This window comes from Rhinopithecus roxellana, chromosome 10, assembly GCF_007565055.1.
Source record: "Rhinopithecus roxellana isolate Shanxi Qingling chromosome 10, ASM756505v1, whole genome shotgun sequence".
NCBI lineage: Eukaryota > Metazoa > Chordata > Mammalia > Primates > Cercopithecidae > Rhinopithecus > Rhinopithecus roxellana.
Genome location: NC_044558.1, coordinates 134,927,673 through 134,943,120, shown reverse-complemented (window position 1 = coordinate 134,943,120; position 15,448 = coordinate 134,927,673). Strand labels below are relative to the sequence as shown.

At 39.9% G+C, this 15,448-nt stretch overlaps 1 protein-coding gene across 1 annotated transcript in view; it reads right to left on the bottom strand.

Annotated features, from left to right (window-relative positions):
- SMCO2 (single-pass membrane protein with coiled-coil domains 2) overlaps window positions 1-15,448 on the bottom strand; it is an 80,382-nt gene that overhangs the window by 17,328 nt on the left and 47,606 nt on the right. The window contains 3 exon segments of the mRNA XM_010379867.2: window positions 10,872-11,015; window positions 11,684-11,808; window positions 14,045-14,144. Of these exon segments, the coding sequence (XP_010378169.2) occupies window positions 10,872-11,015; window positions 11,684-11,808; window positions 14,045-14,144 (369 nt within the window).

Below are 15,448 nucleotides of genomic sequence, written 5' to 3'. Positions count from 1 at the left end.
GAAAAAATATTTAAAGAAATAATGGCTCAAATTTTCCAAATTTAAACTACAAACTTGCAGAGCCATAAGACACAACGTACTTTAACAAAAGAAAAATTAAGAAAACTACATAAAGGTTGATCATACAAAAATGATTAAAAACTATATATATATATATATATATATATATGGAGAGAGAGAGAGAGAGAGACAGTCTTGCTCTGTCGCCAGGCTGGAGTGCAATGGTGCGATCTGGGCTCACTGCAACCTCCACCTCCTGGATTCAAGCAATTCTCCTGCCTCAGCCTCCCAAGTAGCTGGGACTACAGGCACATGCTATCACGCCCAGCTAATTTTTGTATTTTTAGTAGAGATGGGGTTTTACCATGTTGGCCAGATTTTTAAAAAAATTTGAAAACAGCTGGGAATAGGGCAAGGAAAATTTTATTTGTAGAAAAATACAGAAGAATGACAGCCAACTTCTTGTCAGGCACAACGCAAACCAGATTGCAACAGCATCTTTAAAGTACTGGGAAAAAACTGTCAGTATATAATTATATACTCTGCAAAACTATCTTTACAAAATGAAGGCTTTTTTTCAGACATAAAAAGCTAAAAGAACACATCCCCAGTAGAATTGAATCACAGAAAATAGTTTTGGGTTTTTGTTTTTTGTTTTTGAGATGGAGTCTTGCACTGTCGCCCGGGCTGGAGTGCAGTGGAGCGATCTCGGCTCACTGCAACCTCTGCCTCCTGGGTTCAAGCAATCTTCCTGCCTCAGCCTCCTGACTCGCGGGGATTACGGGCGCCCAGCTAATTTTTGTATTTTTAGTAGACACGGGGTTTCACCATGTTGGCCAGATGGTGTCAAACTCCTGACCTCAGGTGATCCACTCACCTTGACCTCCCAAACTGCTGGGATTACTGGTGTGAGCCACCATGCCTGGCTACAAAAAATAGTTTTAAAAAGCCCTTCAACAAAAGGAAAATGATGCCAGATATAGATTGTATCCGTACAAATGAATGAGGAGCACTGGTAATAGTAAATATGTGTGTAAATATAAACAATTTTTTGTTACTTTAAAAAATCACCTTAAACAACAGTTAATTGTTTAAAGCAAAAAAAAAACAAAACACAACAAAACCCCTGACATATCATGGGCTTATATTCAATCACAGAAGTAAGATGTATGCCAACAGTAGTGAAAAGGCTGGGAGAACAGACATACAAGTACAGCATATGTAGGAGGTAAAATATTACTTGAAGGCAGATAGCGATAGTTTAAGAATCATTCTATTTAAGCCAAATTAACTATTTTTAAAAAACGATGAAAAAGGATGGGCACAGTGGCTCACGCCTATAATCTCACCACTTTAGGAGGATCATGTAGGGGGATTGCTTGAGGCCAGGAGTTGGAGACCAGCCTGGGCAACATAGCGAGACCATGTTTTTACCTACACACAAGTTTTAAAAATTAGCTGGGCATGATAGTGCACACCTGTGGTCCCAGCTACTCAGGAAGTTTTAGGTGGGAGGACCACTTGAGCCGAGGAGTTCAAGGCTGAGGAGAACTACGATCACACCACTGCACGCTAGCCTGGGTGACAGAGCAAAACTGTCTTGAAAAAGAAAAAAACAAAATAAAGAAAAGGATGAAGAAATCATTTATAATGATAAAGAGATCAGTTCTTCAAAAAGACATAATAGTCCTAACATTCATGCAACTAAAACCAGAGCCTCAAAGTACATGAAGCAAAAACTGATAGCTCTGCAAGCAGAAATAGACATATCTACAGTTATAGTTGGAGATTTCAGCACTCCTCTATTGATCATCTATAGAAGTAGAGAGAAAATCCATAAGTACATGGAAGATCTGATAACACTATCAACCAACCTGACTTGACTGATATTTGTAGACTACTCTACTCACACAATAGTAGAATACACATTCTACTATTGTATTGCACACATATCATTTACCAAGATAGACCATATTCTGAGCCATAGAACAAGTCTCAATAAATTTAGAAGGAGTTGGTTGGGCACAGTGGTTAACACCAGTAATCCCAGCACTTTGGGAGGCCAAGAAGGGAGGATTGCTTGAGGCCAGAAGCCCAAGACTAGCCTGGGCAACATGGTGAAACTTCGTCTCTACAAAAAATACAAAAATTAACTGGGCCTGATGGTGTGCACCTACAGTCCCAATTACCAGCGAGGCAGAGGTGGAAGGATTGCTTGAGCCTGGGAGGTTGGGCAGTGAGCTGTGATTGCGCCACTGCACTCCAGCCTGGGCAACAGAGCGAGACTTTGTCTCAAAAAAGAAAAAAATTAAAAGGAGTCAAATAACATAAAATTTGTTCTTTGGTCACAACAGATTTATCTGAGAAGTCAGTAAGAGAATGGTATCTGGAAGAGCTCTACATACCTGGAAACTAAAATATATTTTAAATAACCCATGAGTTGGCCGGGCGCGGTGGCTCATGCCTGTCATCCAAGCACTTTGGGAGGCCAATGTGGGCAGATCACCTGAGGTTAGGAGTTCAAGACCAGCCTGGCCAACATGGCGGAACCCCGCCTCTACCAAAAATACAAAAATTAGCCAGGCACGGTGGCGAACGCCTGTAATCCCAGCTGCTCGAGAGGCTGAGCAGGAGAAACGCTTGAACCCGGGAGGCGGAGACTGCAGTGAGCCAAGATCAGGCTATTGCACTCCAGCTTGGGCAACAGAGCGAGACTCCATCTCAAAATACAAAACATTAAAATATATTTACATATATAAAAATAATCCATAGGTCAAAGAAGACATCGAAAGGGACATTAGAACGTATTTTGAGCTGACTGAAAATGAAAACACAATATATAAAAATCAGTTTGATGCAGTGGAAACAGTGCTTAGAGAGAAGTGCGGAGCACTAACTGATCATTATAATAGAAAAAGTCAAGAGATCTCAAATCAATGACCCAAAGTTCACCTCATGAAATTAGAAAGAAGATAGCGACATAAGCCTAAAGTTAGCAGAAGAAAGGAAACAATTTTTTAAAAAGCAGAATCAAATGAAAATTTTCAAAAAACCAGAAAAATGAGAGCATAAAACCCAATGAAATCAAAAGCTGGGTCTTTTAGAAAACCAAAAAATGTATAGATCTCTATCCAGACTGATACAACAAAAAGAAGAGAAGACAAATATTCAATTTCAGGAATAAGTGAGGGGACATCAATACAGATGCTAGAGACATTATGTAACAAGGGAACGTTATGAATAACTTTATGTCAATATATTTGACAACTTTGATAAATTGGGCACATTGTTTGAAAGGTACGATCAACTTATTACCTTTAGCAATATATCCTGAGTAGCCCTATTACATCTATTAAAGAAATTAATATATATAAAATAACATTCATAAGTTAAATTTTTAATTAAAAACCTTACCACAAAGAAATTTCCAGGCAATACAGTTTCCCTGGTGAATTCAATCCCACATTTAAGGAAGAAATTATGCCACTTCTACACAAACTTAGCCAGGAAATCAAACAGGTGGGGGGAAAATCCTAGTGGTTCTCTATACGGCAAGTATTATTCTGATACTAAAACTAGACATTACAAGAAAAGAAAATTATAGGGCAATACCCCTTCAGGAGGAACTCTCCATTAGAGGGAAAAGGTAAGAGATCCCCAGTGGTCCACATTCAACTTCTGCAATCCTAGCTGCAGGAGAGTTCCTCGGCCTTTGCCGGCCCTGAGACCAGTATAGGGAGCTGTCTAGAGTCCATGTGATGACTGTTTCAGAGAAAGAGTTTGTCAGAAGCCTTACACAGCCACTGAGACCAAAGCAGCTGCAGCACAGCACCATTTTGAGAGCCCAGCAGCCACCAGACTACCTCCTGCCTGGGGCGCAATAGCCCCTACATCTCCACATCCCTGAAGCCCTGCTGACATCCCTCTACATGAACCCAGACAGCTGCAGTATCACAATGCCAACTGAACCTGGCATGTAGCCAGGTCCCCAGTACTCTAGCTCAAGCAGTGTATTACACCCAGGGAACAGGGTGTGCAGTGCACAAGGAAGGCTGCCCCAAGGACAAAGGGAGCCAAAGTTTGTGTTTCCCAGAGCCTGAGAGCCACCTGCCTGGAGTCTCTGCCACTGACAGTGTGTTAGTCTGTTCTTGCATTGCTATAAGGAAATACCTGAGACTAGGTAATTTATAAAGAAAGGTGGTCTATTTTGGCCCATGGTTCTGTAAGCTGTACAGGCATGGCACCAATATCTGCTTGGCTCCTGGTGAGGACATCAGGAAGCTTACAACCATGGTGGAAGACAAAAGGGAGCCAGCGTATCACATGGTGAGAGCAGGAACAAGAGAGAGAGAGAGGGGAGAGGTGCCACATTCTTTTAAATGACCAGATCTCATCATGAGGACAGCACCAAGCCATTCATGAGAGATCTGCCCCGTGACTTAAACACCTCCCACTAGGCCCACCTCCAACATAGGAGACCACATTTCAAAATGAGATTGGGTGGGGACAGACGTCCAAACAATATGGGTGCCAAGTTGACAAGGGGTTGACTTGTGATAGTTAATACTAGATGTCAACTTGACTGGATTGAAGGATGCTTAGATGGCTGGGAAGTCCACTCCACTAGCCACTACTGGCACCTGTGCCTGCCACCCAGGGGCCTGAGGAACCATTGTTCCTGGGTGTGTCTGTGAGGGTGTTGCCAGAGGAGATTGACATTTGAGTCAGTGGACTGGCAGAGGAAGACCCACCCTCAGTGTGGGTGGATACCATTCACTTGGCTGCTAGAACAAGGCAGGTAGAAAAGGGGGAAGAAGCAGCTTGCTTGCTGAGTCTGCTCACTCTGTCTTCCTGTGCCATGCTGGACACTTGCTTCCTCTCCTTCTGCCCTTAGATATCAGCCTCCAGGTTCTTTGGCCTTTGGACTGTGGAACTTGCACTAGTTGCTTTCCAGTGGCTCTTGGGCCTGCAGCCACAGACTAAGGGCTGTGCTGTTGGCTTCCCTGGTTTTGAGGCTTTTGGACTTGGACTGAGCCATGCTTCTCTCTTTCTCCAGCTTCTCTCTTTCCCCAGCTTCCAGACAGCCTGTCGTGGTACTTCACCATGTGTATTAGTCTGTTCTCACGCTGCTAGTAAAGACATATGTGAGACTGAGTAATTTATGAAGGAAAGACCTTTTAATGGACTCACAGTTCCATGTGGCTGGGGAAGCCTCACAATCATGGTGGAAGACGAAGGAAGAACAAAGGGACATCTTACATGGTGGCAGGCAAGAGAGGGCTTGTGTAGGGGAACTCCCTTTTATAAAACCATCAGATCTCATGAGACTTATTCACTATCACAAGAACAGCACAGGAAATACTCACTCCCATGATTCAGTTACCTCCTACAGGGTCCCTCCCACAACACATGGGAATTATGGGAGCTACAATTCAAGATGAGATTTGGGTGGGGACACAGTCAAACCATATCACCATGTCATCATATGAGCCAATTCTCCCTAATAAACTAATGCAACTATAGATATGGATATATCCTACTGGTGCTGTCCCTCTAGAGAACCCTGACAAATACAGACAGCAACCCTGGAACCTCCAGCAGCAGGGCTGCCTTGCAGCTGCACATACCTTCAGGGGGCCTGGGGACTGGCCCACCTGAGCACCATCCTGGGGCCAGATGACAGGTCCACCCACTAGCCACTACTGGCACCTGTACATACCACCCAGGGGCCTGAGGAGCAGCCTACCCCACCCACTGCTATCACTGTTGGCACCAGAGTACACTATCCAGGGGCCTAAGTATCAGCCAACCAGGCCTGCCTCTGCCAGCCCATGCACACCATCAGGGGACCAGATGACAGGCCCATCCCACTTACTAGCATCACTGCTAGTATTCCATTGCTGCACTGTCTAGGGGCCTGGGGACTGACTTGCTCCACCCACAGCCATTGACACCCACATACACTATCAAGGGGCCTGACAACAGTCCTGTTCAACCCACCCCCACTGCTGCCTAAGCATGCCATCCAGGAGCCTTGGTAATCAACTCACTCTGCCTGCCACTATTGTCAGCCATTCATGCCATCTGAGGGCCTGAGGACAGGTCCACCCTGCCACTGCCACAATCAATAGCACTGGGGTCTTGTGCACATTATTGAGGAGTCTGAGGACAGGCCCGCCCCCCATGTTGCCAGCACCAGTGCCTGCCATACATCATTTGGGAACCTCAGGATCAACCTGCCCTGCCTGTCATGGCTAGTGCCAACACTTGCCTTCTGTGGGCCTGAGGATGAGCCCTGCCCACTGCCACTGCCTATGTACAATGTTCAAGGGCCTGGTGATAGGCCTACCCTTCCTGCTGCCTGCACCTATGTGTGTTTCATGGGGGCTTAGGGACCAGCCTGCCCAGCCTACAGCTACCACCATTGCTGGTATCTACCCAATCATGACTCTTAGGGGCCTAAGGACTGGCCCACCCAGCTCACTGCCATCACTGCTGGCACCCTGCACATGCTACCTGGGAATCCAAGGATTGGCTTGCTGCCACTATTGCCACGGTCAGTGCCACACACACTGCCCAGGGACATGAGGACCCACCTTCTCAGCCACTGCTGCCACTGCTGGCAATCAAGCAAGCTGCCTAGAAGCCAAAGATCTGACCCACCCAGACTCACCACCACTGGTGCACGCATATGCTGTATGGGGACCCAAGGATGGGCACTCCCACCCTGCTGCCACCACCACTGGCACTTGAGAACCAATCTGCCTAGGGTAACTGTCCCCCATAAAGTTTGCCACAGCCTCCACAAATAAGCATGGCCTAAGCCACTGAGGAACTTACAGATACCACTGATGCTGATTACAACCAAAGAAATCATGTAGAGACTACACTAGTATGCCCAACCACCAATAATCAAAGCCAAAGCACTCTACCCAACTAATGCTATAAATACAGTTTTAGGAAAAACTAATCTCTCCCTATGAAAGCCAATGCATACAATTGGAAGATTTGACTATTGCACCAGATGTATAGATATCAGTGTAAGAACCAAAGAAGCATGAAAAAGGAAGGAAACATGACATCTTCAAAGGAGTGTAGTAATTCTCCAGTAACATCCTAATGAAAAGGGAAACTATGAAATGCCTGAAAAGGAATTTAAAATATTGGTACTAAAGAAAGTCAGTGAGATATAAGAGAACACAGGTAAGCAATACAAAGTAGTCAAGAAAACAATTCATGATCTGAATCAAACAAATTCTGAGACTGAAGAATTCAATGAATGAAATAAAAGTACAAAAAAGAGCTTAAATAATAGACCAGATCAAGCAGAAGAAAATATTTTTAAACTTTAAAGACAGGTGTTTTGAAATAAACCAATCAGCCAAAAAAATAAATAAATAAATAAAAAGAATAAAAAGGAAGGAAGAAAGCCCTACCTGACATATGGGACACCATAAGGAAACCAAATATTTAGATATTAGGAGTTCCAGAAGGAGAATAAGTGGGCAAAGGCATTAAAAAAAAAAAAAAACAATTTAATGAAATAAGAGCTAAAAACTTCCAAAGTCTTGCAAGAGGTAGACATTCAAATACAGAAAACCTAAAGAACCCCGAATAGATTTGTGTCAAAAAAGTCTTCTCCAAGGCTCATTACAGGCAAACTGTCAAAATCAAAGACAAAGAGAGAATTCTAAAAACAGCAAAAGAAAAGTGTCAAGTCACATATAAGGGAATCTCCATCAGACTAACAGCAGGTTTCTCAGCAGAAACCTTACAGGCAAGGAGAGAATGGGATGATATATTCAAAGTGCTGAGAGAAAAAAAAAAACCTGACAGCCAAGAATACCATACCCAGCAAAACCATCCTTCAAAAAATGGAAGAGAAATAAAGTTGTTCCCAGGTCAGCAAAAACTGAGAAAATTCATCACCACAAGAAATGCTTAAAGAAATCCTACATCTGGAAATGAAAGAACAAAATCTACAAATATGAAAACTCACAAAAGTATAAATTTCACGGATAGAATTGATATACAAATGAGAAAGAGAAAAAAGTCAAACATTACCACTACAGAAAACCATCAAACTGCAATTATAAACAATAAGAGAGAAAGAAATAAGGATATACAAAACAACCAGAAAACAATTAACAAAATGACAGGAATAAGTCCTTACTTATCAATAATAACTTTGAATATAAATGGATTACATTACCCATTTAAAAGATATAGAGTGGTTGAATGGATTTTTTAAATGACCCAACTATATGCTGCCTAAAAGAAACTCACTTCACTGTAAAGACACATTGAAGAAATTGAAAAAATATTTCACGCAAATAGAGATCAAAAGCAAGCAGGAGTATCTATACTTAGAATAGACTTTAAGTCAAAAACTATAAAAAGAGACAAAGGAGGGTATTATATAATGATAAAAGGATCAAATTAACAAGGTGGTATAACAATTCTAAATATATATGCATTCAACACTGGAGCACCCAGATATATAAAGCAAATATTACTAGATCTAAAGGGAGAGACAGACTTCAATACAATAACAGTTGGGCACTTTAATGCCAGATTCACAGCATTGAACATAACATCTAGGCAAAAAATTAGCAAAGAAACATTGGATTTAAACTGCACTTTGGACTAAATGGATCTAACAGACATTTACAGAACATTTAATGTAACAGCTGCAGAATATACCTTCTTCTCATCAGCAAGTGGAACATTCTCTGGGATAGACCACATGTTAGGACACAATACAAGTCTTAACAAATTTTAAAACATTGAAATCATATCAAGTATCTTCTCAGATTACACTGGAATAAAACTAGAAATCAATACCAAGAGGAACTTTGGAAAATATAGAAATGTATGGAAATTAAACAACATGCTCCTGAATGACCACTGGGTCAAGGAAGAAATTAGGGAATAAATTAAAATTGCTTGAGACAAATGAAAACAAACAACCTACCACAATTTATCAGAGACATCAAAAGCCAGACAAAGAGGGAAGTTTACAGCAATAAACAACTACATCAAAAAAGTAGAAAGATTTCAAATAAACAATCCAACAGTGTACCTCAAGGAACTAGAAAAGCAGGAACCAACTAACCCATAAATAACAAATAACTGAGTAACCCCGTTTTTAAAATGAGCAAAAGATAAACAGATGCTTCACCCAAGAAGGTATACCTATGGCAAATAAGCACATGAAAAGATACTCAATATTACTAGTTATTAGCTAAATGCAAATTGCAAAGTATGGTGGTATGAGATACCACCATACACCTATAAATGGTTACAGTAAAAAAGAAGCTGATAATATCAAGGGCTAGTGAGGATGTAGAGCAACTGGAACTCTCATACACTGTTGGAAGACATGCAAAATGGCACAGCCTTTTTGAAACCATTCAGTGGTTTCTTACAAATATAAATAATACACTTACGATACAACCCAGCATTCCCATTCCTGATTGTTTACCCAAGGAAAATAAAAATGTATGCTCTCACAAAAACCTATACATAAATGTTTATGGAATCTTTATTTTTAGTTGCCCAAAATCTTACATGTTCTTCCATTGGTGAATGGATAAAATGTGGTATATTTATATAATGGAACACTATCTAGCAAAAAAAAAAAAAAAAAAAAAAACAACAAACTACTGATACATGCAATGGCATGGATAACACTCAAATGCATTATTCCAAGAGAAAGAAGGTACACTCAAAGACTACATACTGTATGATTCCATTTATGTGACATTTTGGAAAAGGCAAAATAATAGGAATAGAGAACAGATTAGTGGTTGCTAGCAGCTTGGCCTGGGGAGCGTGGTTAACTATAGTGGAGCATGAGGGATTTGCAGTGATAAAAATGTTCTATATCTTCACTGTGGTGACTGCACAACTGTATGCATTTTTCAAAACTTGCAGAACTGTATGCTAAAAATATGATTTTACATATGTAATTATACCTTAATTTCTAAAATGTAATTTATGGTGTTGAATCAATAAAACCACAGAATCCTTTCTAAAAAGAATATTATAAATGCTTTGGAAGGAAAAAAATAAGACCCATTTTGGACAAGATGGTCAAAAGAAGGCCTCTGCAAACAGAGTTCAAATGAAAGATGAGGAAACAGTTAGAAGAAGAGTAGCCCTGCGGTAGGAAACAGTTTGGAATGTGGTAGGAAAGTTCAGAAGGCCAGAGGTATTTATTTCTAAGAATAGCTTCCATTCATTAATAGTTTGTTATACACCAAGCCTTGTGTTAAGTTCTTTACATACAGAATTTTACTGACTCCCCACAATAAATCAGTGAAGCGGCTGTTATTAGTTCCCTTTTACAGAAGAAGAAAGTTGAGGCTTTAAAAAGGTTGGTTAATTTATCTCAAAAATGTCAGTATCAGGAAACAAACCTGGGTTTCTTTGCCTCCAAAGCTCATTCTCTTTATACCAGTGTCTAGATAAATAACAATTAATTTTATCCTTTTTGTTTAATCTTAAAATTTTTCACTTAAATTTAGAGACACGTTAGCAAATATACTTCACATTTTTTTTCCATGACATGCTGGCTGACTTAGACAATACTGAATAACCCCTTAAGAATGACTGGAGACCTAAAGGCCTTCCTTTGATAACTACTAACACAGACTCAAAGAAACAATGTAGGACAGAGATCTTTGAGAGATGAGAGAACAAAGATTCAGATAACTTGGATTTAAGTTTTGAGATTTTGTGTCATTGGCTTCTAATCATAAGACTTCTTGTCCTAAAGACTTTATCATCTTAAGTCCAAAGTTTCTTAAGTTTTTAAAGCTACGAAACTTTCCGCTATTTTATGACCAACCCCAACACCCTACAATTACCTCTTCACTGTTTTCTGTTACATTTTTTATTAAATATTGTCAATTTTGTCCATTCTGTCTATGTAATCAGCTCTAAGTTCTTTCACCTGGAGACTTATCTTTGCATTCCAGCAGTTTAGCTTGAGGAACATGCCCTTCAGGCACCCGCAGAAATGTTATGGTGATCAGTGTCAAAGCAGGAAATGGGAAACAACTCCCATAGCCTGAAATGCTCTTCCTTTGAATAGCAAGTTGATCTGTTTAGTCTTCCTTGTCACCAAAATGGGCCAGGTGGGCACACAGCCCTCAAGAAAATAAGTTTGGCTATTTATTTGATACCCACTTTAGAAGATCTTTAAAGACTCGATAAAACAAAGCATATTTTACATTTAATAAAAAAGATATATTTTTAATTTCACTGTGTGGAATGAATGTTAAATATTGATATTAAGATAGTGGTTATATCATGGTGGGGGAGGAGAGGTATACAACAGGGAAAAGACCCAAAAGGGCTTAACAACATACTCTTAATGATAGTTATAGTTTTCCTATCTAGAAAATTATCTGAGAAGGTTTAAATATATATTAATTTCAGGCCTCAAAGAAGAGTTTGCTCTTTCTTTTTTCCCATGCTCTGTCGATATCCCTAAAATGTCCTTACTCCACATTATTGCTAGATCATGTAGGTAGTTACCTACGCACAGGAGTGCTTTATGGTTCAAGACATGTATGGATTTTAAATCTTCCAGACTTTCCCTAAGTTCTCTGCTTAAATTCCATTTTCCCCTCCACACATTATTAAATGCTCTGTTTTGCAATGTGTCAAGACTTACAATTCAAGGATGTTCTTTGAAAACTGCAGAGATGTAGATGCTTGAGGGTACTCATCCACATCTGTTTCTTGCTCATCCTGTTTACTCAGGTCCTGGTCATGCTTAGCCTCCAGCTCCAGCATACCCTGGTAAAGATGATGATGGAAGCAAAGCAGAACAAAAGGTTACTACAAGATGTGGTGGTTCTTCCAGCCCTACCTAATCCCCCTTCTCTGGGGTCAACCACATAGTCGTCTCTGAGACCGGAGCTTTCTGATGCATCTGTAAGCTAAGCAGTCCTGTCCTTCTGCTCTGTCTACAGAGGAAGGCTGAGGCAGGGGCATGGAGAGAATCAGTGTATACATGGAGAGCTCTTTTCAGTCCTGATGAGTAATCGAATTCTTTCTGACCGTGGATTCCAAAACTCCACTCAAATTAGATGATTGTTCTGGTCTCTTAAAAAAATCAATGTCATAAAAAAGAAAAAGTGGCAGGACTATTCCATATTAAGAGTCTAAGGAGATATGAAAACCAAACATATTGCATAGATCTTTTTGGGATGCTGGTTTAAAAATATGGCTGTAGGCCGGGCGCGGTGGCTCAAGCCTGTAATCCCAGCACTTTGGGAGGCTGAGACGGGCGGATCACGAGGTCAGGAGATCGAGACCATCCTGGCTAACATGGTGAAACCCCGTCTCTACTAAAAAAATACAAAAAAGCTAGCCGGGAGATGTGGTGGGCGCCTGTAGTCCCAGTTACTCAGGAGGCTGAGGCAGGAGAATGGCGTAAACCCGGGAGGCGGAGCTGGCAGTGAGTCAAGATTGCGCCACTGCACTCCAGCCTGGGTGACAGAGCGAGACTCCGTCTCAAAAAAAAAAAAAAAAAAAAAAAAATATATATATATATATATATGGCTGTAAAAGACATTTGGGGGACAATTAAAGAAATTAGAATATTGAGAGAATTGAGATTACTATATTAATGCTGATTTCCCCACATGTGATAACAGTATTTTGTAGGAGAAAGTTTTACTTTTAGAGATGCTTTCTGAAGTAAACAGGAATGAAGTATCATGCTGTCTTTGACCTACTTTTAAATGGTTCAGAAGGTTTCATCTATTTATATACATAAAGATAAACCCAATGTGAGAAATGTGAAAGATTCTTAAATACAGGTGTAGGAATATGGTTAATCATTGCATAATTCTCAGTTGACCTTAAGTTGTTTCATATCAAAGAGTTTGGGGGAAAAACCCTACTCTATGAGTTTGATCAATAAAATTTACTTTTTTTGTTTCTGTATTCTTTGCCTTGTTCTCAAAAAGCATCCCAAGACATGTTCTGCTATTTCAAGTCTCTGCATGCAAAAATTGGCAATAATTTATCCTGGAACACTTCTTTAGTAACTATTTATGAAATGTTTCTTCTGTCCTTTGAAGAAGTTTGATCTGAATTTCCTGTGTTTCAGCAGAACTATTTTTAAACTGCAAGGAGAAAAGTTTGGAGGAGGGAGAATAGATCAGTCTCTTTTTGAAATGTCTGTGTAAACTACTGGTCAAGTCAATAGAAATAACTAACATTCATGTAACTCTTTACAAATTAGTTTCATGTGCCTTATTTATTTTCATTCTCATGTGGCCATTTGTATTTAGTGACTTACCCAAGGTCATAGAGTATAGAGAATTAAGTGGTGACCCCAAACAAGGAATGCCCATGTCCTAATACAGAACTAGGACCCCATGCATATTAGCTTATTTGGAAAAAGAGTCTTTGCAGATGTAACTAAGAATCTTGAGATAAGATCATCTCGGATTACTTAAATGGGTTCCTAAATCCAGTGACAAATATCCTAATGAGAGACAGAAGAGGAGAAGACACAGACACAGAGAAGACCACATGAGGATGAAGACAGGAGACCCGGAGTTACGTAGCTACAAGCCATTGAAGTCCTGGAGCCCCAGAAGCTTGAAGAAAAAGGATTCTCTCCTGGAGGCTGCATTAAGTGTGAATAGCTGAATTCTACTGGAAGATAATCTGTGAGCAGGGGGTATGGTCATATGGTGATTTGGTCATATGGTGATTTGCTCGAAGGTGAGAAATGTCACAGTTATTTCATAAATTCCCAAAGACAAAAATAACATATAATTCACTTTTTTTTTTTTGCATGGGAAGGCTAGTAAGTCCTTCATGTGGTAACAGCAGCATCCAGTGGGAATAATGCCATCCCCTGCCTCCCTCCTGATTTCAAACTTTGAAGTTCTGCACCATTTAGAAGGAAACCCTCAGATATTTTCTTACTACTTTGAGATATGTGGTGTGAAGTTCTTCTCTTCAACCTACTGTGTCATTTAAGTGTCTCTCTTACCCATTTTTCAGTGTCTACCTTGTGAAGGAAGTCAGTTTGAGGGTTTTCAGAGGAAATGTCGTCCTCATCATCTGATTGGTCTAAGATGTGGTCCACTTTGATAATTTCCTTTAGCAAACTGCAAGCCACATAATCCAAACAGAGGCTGTTATTACGCCTTTGGGCCAGAGCTTGGGTCTGCCCTACTCCTTTCTAAATGGAGAACACTGAGATCTTTCCCAGCCCCAGGAAACACCTGCTATCCTCGTACTGAGTTCTAGTCTGTGTGAATAACACCTTGCATAGTATATCTCACAAGTAGAAATAGAGGGGCTGGATAAATAATAATTGGCTGAATCCATGAATTAACAGTGAGATTCCGAATTCCAAACTAATTGCAGCTCCGTGCATATATATGTATAAATGAGTGTGCAAAATCAACAAATAAGTAAATTAATATCCTGTTTTAAAAAGTGGAGTTTAAATACATTATATGGGTCAAATGGGCGGGGAGGAGTAGGTCTACAGCGCCCTCTTGAGGTCCACCCCCCAGCTGTCCTCCCTATATTGTTTACTAGCTTCTTTATTTTCAACAGATACTCTAGGCATAAATAAGCAGAGACGTTTATGTATGCATGTCTGCATGTATATATATTATACAGAATAGATACTTTAAAATATACATGGGAGGATATTTATATACTCCATTCTGTGTATACATCAAAGTACTTTGAATTTCTTATTTAATAACCTATTTTGGAGTCCATTTCATATTAGTATATATGGAGCTGCTTTGTTTTTAAAATGGCAAAATAGTATTCCATTGTGGGGCTGTATAATAATTTTCCAATCAGTTTTTTTATTAACCAATATGTAGAATGTTTCCAATCATTTGCTATCACAAACAATGCTGGAATGAATATCCTTACACATCTATATGTTGTTGTTGTGTATGTGTCCAGCGTATCTATTGGAAAACCCGAAAAGTAAAACTTTTAGGTCAATAGATATGTATATTCTAAATTTTGATAGATTTTTCACAAAGTATGCTTTAAAGAGGTTGAATCAATTTTCACTCCAAGCAAAAATGTGCCTGTTTCTCACTCCTTGTCTAAATCCATGTGCTATTAAAGTTTTTGATCTTTGCCAACTTGGTATGTTTAAACTGGTATCTCATTTAGTGTTAGTCTCATTTTATGTGTGAGGTTGAGTATCTTTGCCTACATGTATAAAACTCATTTGTATTTCCTTTTCTAAAATAAGTGTGTTGACACTTTCGAATGGGTCACAATAAATGTGTGATATGTGTCTATAAAAGTAGTTCCAAGTCTATGGGATTTGAACCCTGAGGCTGGAGGTATTCTCAGGGTTGAGGGGGTATTGAGTCACTTCACATCTATCCTGCTTAGAAAGGGATCCTGGAATCTATACAGATTTATATAG